Raw genomic sequence first — 16,409 nt, 5'->3', positions numbered from 1 at the left:
GTTGTGGTGAGCTCCACAATCATTCCCTTACTCGGGGGAGGGGGTAAGCCTTCACAGTGTGGGAGAGGGGTCTACTCAGACCTATGCTAATGAATTGCAGCAGGATCCGATCTGGAAGGGGGTTAGAATTTGGTGGCCACCACTGCTGCCAACCCTCCCCTTTCTGGACCAGATTCACCCTTCCCTGCCCCCACTGACACCTCTTTTCCTCCTGCAACATCCTGTCCTGCATTCCCCACTACTTTACCTCTATCAGTGGGATTTTCCTGCTGCACTGGACCATGCGGGAAGGCCCCTGCTCTCCCACCAGCACTGCAGCAGCCCGCAAGTTTATACACTCCTGGAGTGCCTTTTATGGCTGGTGCTGACCATTTTATAGCAGTCAGTGGCAGTAGGGCACGTGTTCTGCTGCTGCCTGGCCTGGTTAGGATTGTGCTATAAATCAGACCTGACCACAGTGATCCATGCATTGGTGTCATAGACTGAATTGTTGTAATGCCCTCTGAGTAGGGCTGCCCTTGAAATCATCTTGAAATTGTAATTAGTGCAGAATGTGGCAGCCCACATCAACATGGGAGTGCAGCAATTTGGCTCTATTGCATTGTTGTTCCTGTGGCTGCTTATTCATTTCTAGACCCAATTCAAAGTGCAGGTTTTGCCCTTTAAACCCTTTATAGCTTAAGACTATGGTACCTGAAGAACCACCTCCTATCATATGAAACAACATTTCTCCTGAGATCATTGGGGTGGCCATTCTATGTGTGCCACCATTAGCTGAAATTAGGTTAGTGGCAACAAGTAAGCCTTCACTCTATCAGTTTTGCAACTCTGGAACTCCTTTCCTTTAGAGCTCAGTACTGACCCCTCTTTGTTGCCTTTCTGGGGTAGACTTTTCTTTTTGTTTAGTCAGTTGCTGAGCATATCCTTTTATGGTGTGTGCTCCCAATGTTTCTGTTGTATTTATTGATTGTATTGTTTTTTATTATAGTGTTACAGCGCAATCCTATCTTGCACTGGAACAGGCAGGCCAGGAGGCCTTCACTGTGTCTAGCGCAAGATAGGCCCCAAAGTGGCTCAACCGGAGGTAAGGCAAACTCTTCCCCTTACCCCCGGGTAAGTCACTGCAGCCCCAGTGGGTCTCCTTGGACTTGTGCCACCTCCTGAGGTGAGTTTTGGGGTGCTTTTTTTTACTCCATGATTATTCTCAGGTGGGTAGTAATGCTGAAGTCTTGCAATAAAATCCTTAGTGTTACTTTGGCGTGAACACTCATTTCTATTGTTTTCAGTGGAGTCATGTTTTATGTCCTGTAAATATCTGTGTGCCTACACATATTTGTATCCTGTAGTTTCCATCTCTTTTTGATTCTGGTGGGTGCTTTGTAAGGTCATCTTCAACCAAGCAAGTCTAAAGAATTTGAATATATATTTGGTGAATACTGTACAGTCCTTCTGCGGATGTTGCTTGGTAAATGACAGTGTGTCTATCATTGGTCGGGTTTATGCTGTAAGTTAGCCAATGCTGATGCACTGAAAAAGGAGGAAACTTTGTGGCATCAAAGCCAGTTTCTTCCCACTCTCTTCCAGAAGACAGAATGACATTATTTCCTTGGTACTTCAAACTGACTGAATGCCAGAAACAAAGGAACCTTTGTATATGAAGGAAAATCCATGCTCCTAATGCTTTAAGTCAGAGGTGTCTAAAGTTTTTGGCAGGAGGGCCACATCATGTCTCTGACACTGTGTCAGGGGCTGGGGAAAAAAGAATTAATTTACATTTCAAATTTGAATAAATTTACATAAATTTATATAAATGAATATATTAAATATGAACTTATATGAATGAATGAAGGTGTTGCAATAGCTCAATGCCTATAAAAGGCCTTGCACAAAGCAAGGCTGGCCTTTCCTTTGTTGTCGCTACTGCATCACAGATGTGAAACAGCAAGCAGTGGAGGGAGCCCTCATCCCCCAGCTCACGCGAGAGGTCAAACAGTCACCCTCATGCTGAGAGCAGTTGCATTTGGCCAGTGCGGGCTCCAACAAATCTCCAGAGGTCCAGAGGCTCATCAGAGCCTGGGAGCTCCCTGAGGGCCTCATTGAGAGGCCTTGAGGGCTGCAAGTGGCCCCAGGGCCGGGGTTTGGGCACCCCTGCTTTAAGTTATCATATATATCATTTTGAAAGAAAATCTCAGCAGATGCTAGTATCTCCATCTGTATCTAACAGGTTTCTCATTTCAATCCATCCTTTATAGTTCCTAGTTTGGAAGTGTATGTCCAGAAGTACTAGATTGTTCAAACCTCAGTAGCTGTGCTTTCCTTTTTCTAGAGGAATTCCCTCAATATTAAGTGTCCTTCTAGACAGAACTGAGCCTCAGCATCTCTCTTTAGAAATTTTATTATTGCCTTTCTCCAGTTCAACATGTCTTAGTTGCTAGGCTTTAGCGCTTAGCCCTCTCTATCCAGCTGAGTGTGCAGCTTTCTTGCACTTTTTTCCTGACAACAAGTTCATCGGTAGAGTGACCATGGTGGGGACAAGATGAAAGTGTTTTTCTTTGCTACTAGTCATGTAACTTCCTTTTCCCCCAGAGATGTGACAAAAAAGGGAAAATTCAATGGCCATGTAACATCTGAACAAGGAAAGTGTCTGCTTGTAGCCATGTCGTTAGGCCCAAGTGTAGGGCTCCAGCTGTATCCAACTTCCAATTAGTGCATACCAGGCCTGGGAGAACTGTGGAGGAGGCTGTTTCACCGGGCCCTCTGATATTGTACCAAGTGGGCTTCAAGGCCAACTTGATTAACAACAGGGTTCAGCTGTGAACGCCTTGGGTTGGGAGGGGGGATTCCACCATGAGTAAGAAGGCTTGTGGCACGTCCACCCCTAGAATGTTCGACTGGAACCGAGTTCTGATTGGTGGATGGGTCAGGAGATCTATAAAAGTGAGGGAGAAGAGTTTTTTTTTGTTCTAGCTTTGTCTCTGGCTGAGGAGGCCTGAGACCTTTGACCACTCTGGCAAGAGCGACCCAACTTGTCTGCAGCAAGATGGGTCAGATTGGACTTTGGAAAGCTTTGGTGAGTGATAGTTAGAGTTAAGAGTTAGTTATTATTGTTTTATTAGGCTGGGTGTTGTATTGTATTGGTGTGCTCTTCTCTAAATTCCTAAACTTTTGACTGATGCAGTGCTGTCTGTATAACTATGCTTTAAACATTTATTCAATAAATCCTACTTATTACAACTGACTGGATTATTGGGATTGGAGAAGTCACAGTGACTGGTTGTGGGAGGCAATCCAGTGTGTCTGTGGTGTACCCTGGGGGGCTGGGGTACGACTCAGGAGAGGGTTCCCCAAATTTGACTTGGCTATCAGGATTGGAAGCTCTGCGGTTTAAGAGCTATTTGGCAACTGGTCTCGGGGTACTGAGTGACCCTAAGGGTTTATGGCTACTTGGATCACCCTGAAAGTAATACAGAGATTACATGGCTGTTAAGGAGTGTGGTCTAGTTTTTTTTCTTCACAGGTTGGAGGAGTGTTTAATGGTGTATTTTTTTTATGATGCTGTTCCTGGTTAGTCCCCCTTCTGGGTTCAGACCTGGACTTAGTAGGTGTTCAGATCTGCTTGGTTTCATATGCTTCCAGACCAGCCATTTTCAGCCATTGGGCTGTGGCACACTGGTGTGCCGTGAATGGTCTGCAGGTATGCCATGGGAGTTTGGGAGAGGTTCATTTATTAGTAGGGCCATTGGGGGATGTGAGCCCCCCACCAACAGTATGGTGTGCCTTGTCAATTGTCAAAAAACTGATGGTGGACCTTTGACAATACTAGTGCCTTGTGAGTGTGCCGTGAGACGAAAAAGGTTGAAAATCACTTCTCCAGACTCTCAGCTGCAGTTTTGCTTAAGAATCTCTAAATTATTACCACTTTAGTGGTAACAGGGCTGTTTCATCCTTTGGGAATACATCTCTTTCTGGTAGTAAGCAGGATCCTCAACCAATAGCATTGTCTGATGGTGAGCCTCCCACCTTGCCCAGACTCTGTGTCTCAGTGGCAGAAGGCAGCGTTCTTTGGTGTTCTTGTTACTAAAGTGTAGCCTTTCCATCTTTTCAGAGCCTGTTTATTCTCTCCTAGTGATTCTAACTAGGCTAGGAAGGAAAATATTTTCTGTGCTCTAGTGTGAGCCATAATGGGTCTCGCCAACCCTTAGTGGGTGGTTGCAACAGGCCCAGTAGCCAACCTAAAGTTTCTTCCTCCTCCCCGCTTCTTGATATAACCCTGTCAACATATTATGAGCTGGATTTGAAACAGAAATCTCTAGGGAAGCCTCTCTCTTCATTCTGGAGAAGGTAGGAATCGCTACTCTTGGTTGATGTCATCATCGGTTTAAGGGCACTACCTGTTACCAGAAAAGGACAGATTGCCCTATATTGTCTAAGAAAAGAGGAATTGACTGACTAGTTCATTTTTGTTTTCTTACCATTCCTGCTCTAAACTCTTGCTTCGTTTTCTCAGAGAAGCATTCCTGAATTCACAGATTGAAGCATTCCCTACTATGAAGGGGAAGCTTCAACAGCAGGGACCCTGCTAGAGTTGTGTAGTTTCTGCGAAGGTAGATTTGACTTTGTATGTCCATCTCAGATTGCATTCTGAAATAGCCATTTTTTAGGGGATTAGTAGTTTCAGGAAGTAAATGCTTTGTGTGTAAAGTATGTGTGTGTAAAGCACCTGAATGTAACTTCCACAAACATGTTAAGAGTTATCGTTTCTGTAATTAAATACAAGTGCATCGAGCTGTTCTTTGAACCTCTTGCTTTATAAATACATTCCATTGGAGTTGCATCATATCAGATAAGTGTGTCATCTTGTGAGCTGTAGGAGCAGCTTTAGCTCCTATGTATTACGTGGGGCTACCTTCTTATCAGCATGTTGCAACAGATGGTATGCATCACTTCAGAATAAATCATTCCGCTTTTATGCTCTAACAATGTTACAGACTACACACACATTACTAGTGACTCGAAGAATACTTGGTAAAGTGCTTAGAATGGAACATTCAACTGGGACGAAATCAGTTGTCAACCTCAGTTATGACGGGGTTTCCCTCCCAAGTTATTAGTGTTCTCTGGGCCAAACTAGATGTGATGTTCAGCACATCATTGCTTACTTTGGGGATGTTTTTCCTTTTAAAATAGCACCTGCAGGAGTGTATTTTGGATCTTGACTATGGCATAGTAGAGGGTATTTAATTATTTCCTTATGTACTATTTTCCTACTGAACATTTCTTGTCTATCATTACCCATCCACCCATTCTTTTACTCCTGAAACTGCAATTTGCTGCATGCAAAGGCATCTTTTGGGACAAATAACTAGTGAATGAATCAATTTTTAGAGCAGAACTAATGGGCTAATTACCATGTACTCCTTGGCAAATTGGACTGCCATCTATAGCTGTTATTTTAAAAGGGAAAAAAATAAAAAAGAGAGAAAATACCCCAAACTGCATGGCTTGTTCAATCCTGTGTTGTGCTATTTATGCAATAGTTATGTATTCACCAGTTGATTAGTTGGTGTATGTCAATCACTTCAGAATTGTAGATATTTGGTTGAAAATCTAGTCATAACCCCTACAGAGGCAAGGTACTTCACACCAAACATGTGTAATTCCAGATTGTTTAGTATAGAGACAGCAGGAATGACCAGAGTCAGAGCTGTGTATGTGCACAGGGTCACCAACATTGTAAATGGCAATTCCAGTATGTTTTCAACTGGAGTGGAGGGGAGCAGGATTAGAATTTTTGGAGCTCTTAAAGGTTGCTATGGAAACATGGGAAGGGAAGATAAGGTATTGAGTACTTGTCAACAGATTGACATTGAAACAGATTGATGTATGGCTGAAACATCAGTGTAGCTATTTTTCTTGAAATTACTGAAAAAATTACCTATTTTCACTGAAGTGGGAGAAACTTGTTTCTGTTCTTAGACAGACCCTATGTAGATTGTGGTGGTTTAATATTGGCTTTATGAGACCAAGGTTTAACACTTTAGGTGCTTTGCACTTCTTCAGTGTCTGAGTGTAGAAGTGGTTTCCGAACACTTTGTTACATGCATGTATAGTTACATATGGACACCCTGATTCTATGTGACTCGGTCTAGTTATGGGGACCTAGAGTAGCAGGTAGTATTATCATATGTGTATAATGTTTCTGAACAAATCTGTGTATTGTGTTTCACTACAGAACCACAGACTGGATTTCATATTGCTTTTAAAATGCTGGATGCAGATGGGAATGAACAAGTAGAGAAAAAGGAATTTTTTAAGGTAAGGATGCCAGTATTTTAAAATCATTGTTTCTTTGTTGAAATAAGTATGTTAAATGAAAGGTGCAGCAACTTCAAGGATGTGTGGTTTTCATCTGCTTTGTGATGGTATTGTGCACAAGACAACATGCCTTGCTAGAACAACTAAGGAAAATAAAACCATCTGCAGTTTTTTCATTAAAGCTCTGAGTTGTCTCAAGTATGTTTACTGAACCATATATCAGATTTCAAATGTAAATATATGAACATAACTAAGAAGATATGACAAGGCTACCCTCCTCCTTCCTTTTACCACTATGCATGGTTATAAGCAGTGCTTTAGTATTGCATGTTTGTGCCAGAGGTTTGTTATAAGTTCTCTGACTTTTGTGGTGGTGGTGATGGGAATCAATATATATTGACACACACGTGAGTAAAAAATTCATGAGAGATCCATACTGTTGAGCACCCATAGTGGTATTCACTGTTGAGTTTCCATATTTGCCACTCTTCTCTAAAATTCCCAGACAGGGCCATATGTAGACTGTTCAGGGAATGCTACCACTATGATCCTATCCAAACTTTGTCATCAGGTCTCAGAGATGAGGACCAAGGATAATGAAGCAAGAGGCTTTAGAAGCATGTTCTATTTCTATTCAGAAGGAAAGTTCAAAAGACAATGTGCTATGAGCTACTTGTCTCACAATGATAAACATCCTTTTAAAAGCACCTTTCTTAAGCAACTCTAAATCCTCTGTTTTCTGTCTCTATCCACACTGTTGTCATGAGTAATAAGTTGGGCAGGAGGTCTGGTCTAGAGGGTAGAGCCTCCATTTGCCTGAAGATTAACATCCACAAGGTCGCCAGTTCGAGGCCACCGGCACCGTGCGACCTTGAAGCAGCTGGCAAGCTGCAGCTGAGCTGTTCCATCTGCTCGGAGCGTGGGAGGATGGAGGCCAGAATGTTAAACCAGATCGGAGTGTAACAGCTTGAATGTGGTGGTTCTTGAAAGAGAGAACCTTCTTTCAATTTGTAAAAATCCCTGCGTGGATTTAATAAGCCTGCCTGTGTAAACCGCCTTGAATAAAGTCTTGAATAAAGACCAAGAAAGGCGGTATATAAATACTGTATATTATTATTATTATATATTATATTATTATATTATAAGTTCCTTGTTCTTTTATTTTTGCTGTCCATTGAGGACTGGTGGTAACATCTCTGAAAGGTAGGTGAGCTTTGCAGTGTGCTGTGTTAAATCTCTTATTAGAATCCTGACTGCAGAAGAGATTCTTGAGTAAATATAAATGATTCACAAAGAAGAGCTTGCTGCAGGGAGTGCTGAATGATTTGCTAGAGATTTATAATTAGAGGTGTGCTTTTTTTGGTTTTATTTTTTCACAGATTTCATTTTTTGGCTAAAATGAGAAGTGCAGAAAGTGGTGTTATGTGTTTTTATTCCAAGAGTGCAGTTTTATAAATTATAAATGCTTTAAAAGGGTACTGGGTAGGTGATATAGGCGGTATAGTGTCAGCAGATGCAGCCACATGTATGTAGAGGTGTTAGAGAATATGTGGTTTTATTTTTTCAGATTTTTGAGTTTATCTTTTTTTAACAAAAATGAAAAGTGAAGAAAGCAGTGTTATTTTTATTTTGTTACTACAGAAAAATCCCATCTCCACTTATAATAAACTGTAAATGGATGTTTGCCCTTAAGACTGCATTTTGAGCCTTAATCCAGTAAAGAACAGTACAGTACAAAATAACCAGGTCATTAACTTTAAAAAAAAAATTCATATTTACAGTGTTCAGAGTGCTTTATACATTGTCTCATAATCCTTACAACCACCTTAGGAACTCCTTTATGCTTTCTGATCATTGTGCTGTCTATTTCATTCCTGTCTATTCTGACTAGCTGCAGCTTTCCATGATTTCAGGCAGAGGCCTTTCCCAACCCTGCTGCCTGATATCTTCTAAGTGGAGCTGCCAGGGCTTGAACTTGGGGCCTTCTTCATGCAAGTCACAAAATTTGCCACTGATCATGCACTCCTGTACACCCTAAGAAGCAGGCCCTGCTATGTTCACTAGGCCTTCCTCACAGATGACTGTATAGGATTGCAACCTGAGCCTTCTAAGGTGCATTGGTGGTATTCTACACTTTAGATGGCAAGGCTGAAGTGGAAGGAAAACGGCTTGCATAAAGCCACTAACAGTGCAATCCTATTAATGTCAGAAGTAAGTCCTACTGAGTTTCAAGGGATTTACTCCCAGGTGAGTGTGTCTAGAATTGCAGCCTGTATGAACTCATGGCTGAAGAAGGTTTTAAGTCAGGGACTTCCTGGCTCACATCTCATATTCATAGCCACAGCTCTCTGATAGTTACTGCTACAGCTATTTTAAAAACTGAATTTTGCAACAAAATAAAACTGTTTAAATAAAAGAAAATAAAACTGAAGCTACAATTTGCCACGTAGTGGCACCATGTATGCACACAAAGTGAAAAGCAATTATGTTGAGTTGTAAGAGATCCTGCATTGTAATTTCATATTTAATTCATACATGGAAGAGTTTTCTCTGTAGAGGCTTTGGTAAGATGCCTTGAGAGAAGCTGATATCCGTTAACATCAAATATATACAAGAGGGATCTGCAATTAAGTATTGCATTTCCAGTGTTAACAGTCAATTGACTCAAGTAGGCCAAGTCCCTCTCCCTGTTCTGTCACAGTTCTACTGCTTTTTCCAGCTGATACCCAACATTCTGTGGCTCCTGGGAACCCCAGACTCTGGGTTTTCTTCCTTTTAATTTTCAGATGTATCTATTTCTGCATACATAGGGAGTCTACCAAGTATGTGAAAACCTTGTTTTGCATAAAGGCTGATAGACCCTCAACTACCTGAGTTTGCTTATTAGTACATATATTTTTCCAAACACATGTTTTATATGAAAGAGCGTGGTTTTTATCCTGATTATAAGAAGGTGGTAGATAGGAAAAATAAAGTACCGCTTTTGTTCTAAGTTTCAGAAAATTATTGGGAAGCAAGATGAGTTGAAAGCAGCTTCAGGAGATGAAACACTGTCTCAGGTAGGACTCGTTCAGATAAAATATTTTCCTTTTAATAGATTATTATGGTACAAATGAACTGTTTTTGGTTTTTCTGCTTGATTTTCATACAACTTGTAGCTGAATGCACCTGTGTCTGATCTGGTATTTAAATGAAAATGCCTTCTCCACTTACCTTTTTTTTGCATTTCTAAAACAGAAAGAATTCTAAATGGTTTTATTTCATCTTTTGGGTTTTCCAGCAAAATACATTTACTTGGATTGACAGGTGCCCTTCTGCTCATCCTGTCACAGAAAAGCTGCTTCTGACTGGGCACATACAAAAACACTTTTTTGCTGTTGTATGAGAAAGGTGATCACCCTAAATCTCTTATAGTTCCTCTGTCTGTGCAAGCCCTTGTGCAAGACTACAAAAATCTCTGCCGGGTTTATTAGAGTTCATATATTCATCATGTTTCTCATGTTGTAATCAAACCCCAGTGTAGTGTGGATCTGCATGATGATAAATCTTCCATTAGCACAAGTGTTCACAGAATTATTTTTTCCTTCCGGAGGCTTTTTTTGGATCCAAGCCATTGCATTGGCTTAATATGAAGTTACATGATTTTAAGTTCATAAGTATGTATTGAAAATGCTCTTTAAACTTCTGCTTAGCTGACTTGATCAAAGAGCAACCACAGCACTACCTAGGCACCTTGGATATACATCATGTCTTGGGGGCATCCCAATACAGAAAGGGTCCCACTGCTTCCATGTTAAAATCAATCCATAAAATCCCCACCAAGAAATCAATAAATACCTTTGACTGTGAGGCTCATTCCACCCCCTCAAACATTGGAAGCATTATTTCAGACATGCCACATATATGGCACTATTAGTACTGAATAGTTCATTTTAAGTATCCTTTGAAGTTATTTTATAAATGTCTTTCTAACTTGACTTTTTAGTACATCAATTTAAATATTAAAGCTGCAATACTGTGCATTTCTGAACTTGTTGGGGACTTACAGCCAAGAAAATATGCATAGAATCAAGTTAAATGTTTGAATATAATTGCTATAGACAAATATGTAATTTTTAATAGTTTAAAATTAGCTTTCGTGAAAAGCACCATGGAAAAGAAACAAGGAATGCTCCTGAGCAATAAAATGTGTTGTGCTACTCATGCAGTTAATAATGAAATACACTGAACTGATGTTGCTAATACTGACAGCTAAATAATTATTAGTATTACATCTTACAAATAGATTGTTGTCTTTCATCTTGCCTCTTCAGTAGAACAATAGAAGCAGAAGCTATTTAGATGTCATAAGAATAGTACTGTTGAAATCCATGTGGAGTCCATGTTGTTTAGTGTGTTGCTGTGTTCAAAGACATGCCACTTAGGCTAAGTGGTGAAAGAAATACAAAACATAGAAATCTAGCACTTTGTGTAGTTTTAGCCTTTTGAAAGGCTGAAATAGTTGAGTTATGTGAAATACTTCCTTTGTTTTTCTGTAGACTATTTTTTTAGGCAGGAAAGTTCAATTATGTAGCATATACTCAATTGTTTGGTCACTCTTCGGGAAAAAAAGAAACATAAAACCTGATCCCATTCAAAGCTAGGTTTACTTAAACCCACTGAAATTAATGTATTAGTCGAGTCCTACGCAGAGTTGGACAGGCATGCATCCTGGGGGAAGGCTGACAGGAGCCGAGGGGCATCCGGTTCGGGACTCCTCCTCCCTATGGAACAAGGGTGGGGAGGTTAGAGAACAAGGCAAAGACAGAGTAGGAGAAGAGACTGGGAATGGTAGCATGATGGGATGGGATGTGATAGACGGTTTGGCACAATGAGAGGATGCAGGGATAAAGCTAGAGCTAATAAGCAGCCCATTCTGGGGCATTCCATGTACAAATGCTTTTATGCAACTGCCCGAAGTCTCCAAGCAAAGATGGGAGAACAGAAATGTCTGGTAACTAGGGAAAACATTGACATAGTGTTGGCAACCTTCAGTCTCGAGAGACTATGGTATCGTGCTCTGAAAGGTGGTTTTGGAACAGCATCTAGTGTGGCTGAAAAGGCCAGTTCGGGAGTGACAATCCCTTCCACAACGGGAGCAAGTGCAGTCTGTCCCTGGTCTGTCTCCCTGGCTATGGGCCTTCCTTCTTTGCCTCTTAGCCTCAGACTGTTGGCCAAGTGTCTCTTCAAACTGGGAAAGGCCATGATGCACAGCCTGCCTCCAAGCGGGACGCTCAGAGGCCAGGGTTTCCCACTTGTTGAGGTCCACTCCTAAGGCCTTCAGATCCCTCTTGCAGATGTCCTTGTATCGAAGCTGTGGTCTACCTGTAGGGCGCTTTCCTTGCACAAGTTCTCCATAGAGGAGATCCTTTGGGATCCAGCCATCATCCATTCTCACAACATGACCGAGCCAACGCAGGCGTCTTTGTTTCAGCAGTGCATACATGCTAGGGATTCCAGCACGTTCCAGGACTGTGTTGTTTGGAACTTTGTCCTGCCAGGTGATGCCGAGAATGTGCCGGAGGCAGCGCATGTGGAAAGCATTCAGTTTCCTCTCCTGTTGTGAGCGGAGAGTCCATGACTCGCTGCAGTACAGAAGTGTACTCAGGACGCAAGCTCTGTAGACCTGGATCTTGGTATGTTCCATCAGCTTCTTGTTGGTCCAGACTCTCTTTGTGAGTCTGGAAAACGTGGTAGCTGCTTTACCGATGCGTTTGTTTAGCTCGGTATCGAGAGAAAGAGTGTTAGAGATCGTTGAGCCAAGGTACACAAAGTCATTGACAACCTCCAGTTCATGCGCAGAGATTGTAATGCAGGGAGGTGAGTCCACATCCTGAACCATGACCAGTGTTTTCTTCAGGCTGATCGTCAGTCTAAAATCTTGGCAGGCCTTGCTAAAATGATCCATGAGCTGCTGGAGATCTTTGGCAGAGTGGGTAGTGACAGCTGCATCGTCGGCAAAGAGGAAGTCACGCAGACATTTCAGCTGGACTTTGGACTTTGCTCTCAGTCTGGAGAGGTTGAAGAGCTTTCCGTCTGATCTGGTCCAGAGATAGATGCCTTCTGTTGCGGTTCCAAAGGCATGCTTCAGCAGGACAGCGAAGAAAATCCCAAACAAGGTTGGTGCAAGAACACAGCCCTGCTTCACGCCGCTTTGGATGTCAAAGGGGTCTGATGTGGAGCCATCGAAGGCAACAGTGCCCTTCATGTCCTTGTGGAAGGATCTGATGATGCTGAGGAGCCTGGGTGGACATCCAATCTTGGGGAGAATCTTGAAGAGGCCATCCCTGCTGACCAGGTCGAAGGCCTTCGTGAGATCTATGAAGGCTATAAAGAGTGGCTGTCGCTGTTCCCTGCATTTCTCCTGCAGTTGTCTAAGGGAGAATACCATATCAGTGGTGGACCTGTTGGCTCGGAATCTGCACTGTGATTCTGGATAAACGCTCTCTGCAAGTACCTGGAGCCTCTTTAGTGCAACTCGGGCAAACAACTTTCCTACAGCGCTAAGGAGAGAGATGCCATGGTAGTTATTGCAGTCACCCCTGTCGCCTTTGTTCTTGTACAGCGTGATGATGTTTACATCCCTCATGTCTTGAGGTACTCCACCTTCCCTCCATCAGAGACAGAGGATTTCATGCAGCTCAGTGACAATGATCTCTTTGCAGCACTTTAGGACTTCAGCAGGGATGACATAGTGGGCATAATGGAAACCTGGTGGAATGCGGAGAATCAGTGGGATACCGCAATCCTGGGCTATAAACTCTTCTGGAGAGACAGGGAGGGGCGTGTTGGAGGTGGGGTGTCCGTTTATAATAATAATATAATAATATACAGTATTTATATACCGCCTTTCTTGGTCTTTATTCAAGACTTTATTCAAGGCGGTTTACATAGGCAGGCTTATTAAATCCACACAGGGATTTTTACAAATTGAAAGAAGTCAAGAACCACTACATTCAAGATGTTACACTCCGATCTGGTTTAACATTCTGGCCTCCATCCTCCCACGCTCCGAGCAGATGGAACAGCTCAGCTGCAGCTTGCCAGCTGCTTCAAGGTCGCACGGTGCCGGTGGCCTCGAACTGGCGACCTTGTGGATGTTAATCTTCAGGCAAATGGAGGCTCTACCCTCTAGACCAGACCTCCTGCCCTGTTTATGTTAAGGAAGGGATAGAATCCAGCAAAGTAGAGATGGAAGGTGGGTCCAACTCCACCATAGAATCTCTGTGGGTTAAATTACCAGGCCTGAGGAGCAATGTAATACTGGGGGCGTACTATCGTCCTCCAGACCAGAAACTGGAAAGGGCTCCGAATTTTGCCTCGAGGTTGACTCCTGAAGCCTTTTCCATAACTGGATGTAGCCACAAGGCAGTGGAGGTTTGGGATCAGAGTTTTCCTTCTCACAGATGAGCTGCCTTCCCAGGCTAATGAGTCTCATCTACCGGTGGCTGTTTAGTCGCCTCTTACGACAAGTACAGCCAAACTGAGGGCCTATTCTTATTCTCCAGCCCCCAGGGGTTTTGGATAGCTGGTTTTGTACTATTTATCTTCTGCCTTCCTTCTCAAACAAACCTGAGATTTTTCTAATAATTTGGTTGTTTATTTAATATACAGGGTGAACCAAAAGCAAGTGGACAGTAGGTGGAATAGGGTTTGTGTTAAGGTTATACTATAATGATGGTGTTCATTATAACTATAGCGTTTGTGTTATAATATATTAAATTGTATTAGTAAATATAACTGTATATGTAATCTCAAAATAAATGTTATCATTTACTGTCCACCTACTTTTGGTTCACCCTGTGTATTTAGTATACACATGTATGTACAAAAAGAATTTGAAGAAATATCCCCATGCTCACAAATTGAACTCCAGTTTTTATTTATAAAGATAGTTTATTTTAATATTTCACATTTTTATACCACCCTTCCTCCAAGGAACTCAGAGTGGTGTACATAGTTCCTTCCCTCCTTTTGTCCTCATAACAACCCTGTGAGAGGTGTAGAGATAGTAACTGACTCAAGGTCAGGAACTCACCCAGGAAGATTCATGGCTGAGTGGGGATTGGAACCTGGATCTTCCAGGTCGAAGTTCAACTCCAGAACTACTACATCAAATAATATAAATTTCGTTTAATTTGATTATCAGCTTTGAAAACTCCCTCTGAGTATAAGCACTGAGTATAAGCATTTCCATATGAAGTAAATGGCATCTTGGAACTTATAGTTCTAGGTCATTCTAAATAATCCCCACTTGCAACCACTTGCCTCCCTTTGTTTACCCTCCCTTTCTTTACCCTGATGATAGCCCACTTTAGTCATATACATCATGTTCCAAATGCTACCTAATCATTCCCTTAATCAAGGAGGGTTTCTTTTCTTCTGAAAAAAATACGATACGATATATCGCCATCCTAGCTGCAGTTCCTAAATGAACAGTAATATTGGTGGCCTCTAATAGAACCAAAGATTTATTAACTGAACATAGCAACTAGTGGGTCCGTTGGCTAATGGTAACCACCCATATCTCTAATTACTACCCACACCAAGTCTCAAAATTTGTCTTTATAAAAGACCAAAAAAAAGTATGATAAATATCCATTCTCCTTTGGCTCCTTCTGTAATCCAGAAATATATGTGTCAGTGGGGTAAGATATAACTGAAAAGGGGCAGCCCAATCCTGAGCTGACCGGAGTGCCCAGGCTCGGCGGCACCAAAAAGGGATCCCACCAAATCCTGCGTGTCCCACGCTACCGCAGGAGGTTCCTCAGAAGAAGGGGACAAACGTTCCCTTCCCCTGAGTAAGGTAAGCAGCCCAGCAGTGGGGCTACTCACTGAGTAAAGGCTCTCATGTAGGGCGCGCAGCCCTCCACGAGTGCCCTGGATCCTGCAGAGCTCAGCTCCGTGGATCCTCCTCCTGCTCACCTCTCAGCACACCTCCCCCACACCCCCGCCTCCCGTTCTGCAGCCCGGCGGTCCGGGAAACCACCAAGCCGTGGAACCTGGACCACCACCCTGCTCTAGCCCAGCACCGGCCTGCGCTGGTCTTTTTTCTGGCAAAAGGTACCTTTGGACCCAAAGGGATACATTTTTAAATGTCTACTATCATATTTCCTATAATACAGGCATATCCCTGTATCCGTGGGGGTTCTGTTCTGGAACACCTGCAGTTAAGTGGCACTGTGGATACAAGGGAATGTCCCCCCATCCTCCGGTGGTGAGGGGAGCTGGGTTTTTTGGCCTATAGTTGTTATCCTGAGCTCAGCAGAAGTTGCAGGCAGATGCGTGCGGCCTCTGCTCGTCTCTGAAGATCCTCCAGAAGTGAGGAGAGCAAAGCTTCCCTTGCCTCCAGTGGGGGCATGTGCGTGGGGCCCCCACAGACCTGATCTGCAGATAAGTGAAAACGTGGATATGGGGGCCCCGTTATATTGATGTTGCTTGTTCTGAATATGCTGACTGCTACGTATGCCTATGTTTACATAACTGCGCAGCTAGTTCCATGTATGCAACAGAGGTTTGGACATGTGTTTCCTGAACAGCAGCTACGTGTACTGCACAACAAATGTCTTGAAATTATTTTGGGTGTGAATAAAGTAGCTTATTGGATCCTACCCAAAGTCCACAGTCACTTTCATAAATCATCTTGAAGGGAAGTGCTTCCTGTCCCATAAAAATATACCACATGTGTTACTGTACGTTCAGGGTTTTGCTTCCAGTTACAACACTGATTCATTTCTTGATTGCTGTCTGAATACCTTGTTCCTTCATTTGAAATTCAAATTGTATGTTGCGTAGTAGTCCACAAATGGAAAAGTTCAATCTTTACTGTGGGCTTTTCATTGTTTGTAAGCTCCAAGAAGAATAACTAAATTCCAAACCACTCTGGGAATATTATGATTTAGTATAGCTGTGTGTTTTTTCAGGAAACAGAATTGGAGGCTTCTGACATCAATACCATGTTGCTTGTCCATTTCTTTGGGAGAAGAGGAAAAGAGAAGCTTCAGTATTCTGAATTTCACAGGTAGCATTATAAAAAATGGCTAATTAATAGTCTG

The 16,409-nt window shown here is 42.5% G+C and overlaps 1 protein-coding gene across 1 annotated transcript in view; it reads left to right on the top strand.

Moving 5' to 3' along the window:
* Nucleotides 1-16,409, top strand: part of MICU2 (mitochondrial calcium uptake 2) — a 112,135-nt gene that overhangs the window by 79,733 nt on the left and 15,993 nt on the right. Inside the window, exons 6-8 of the mRNA XM_066621229.1 lie at nt 6,233-6,315; nt 9,309-9,374; nt 16,278-16,375. Coding sequence (XP_066477326.1) covers nt 6,233-6,315; nt 9,309-9,374; nt 16,278-16,375 — 247 coding nt within the window. The remainder of the gene's footprint in view (nt 1-6,232; nt 6,316-9,308; nt 9,375-16,277; nt 16,376-16,409) is intronic.

The sequence above is a fragment of the Tiliqua scincoides genome, chromosome 3, assembly GCF_035046505.1.
Source record: "Tiliqua scincoides isolate rTilSci1 chromosome 3, rTilSci1.hap2, whole genome shotgun sequence".
Lineage (NCBI taxonomy): Eukaryota > Metazoa > Chordata > Lepidosauria > Squamata > Scincidae > Tiliqua > Tiliqua scincoides.
Note: the sequence above shows the minus strand (reverse complement) of the source record. Positions and strands in the feature narration are given on the sequence as shown.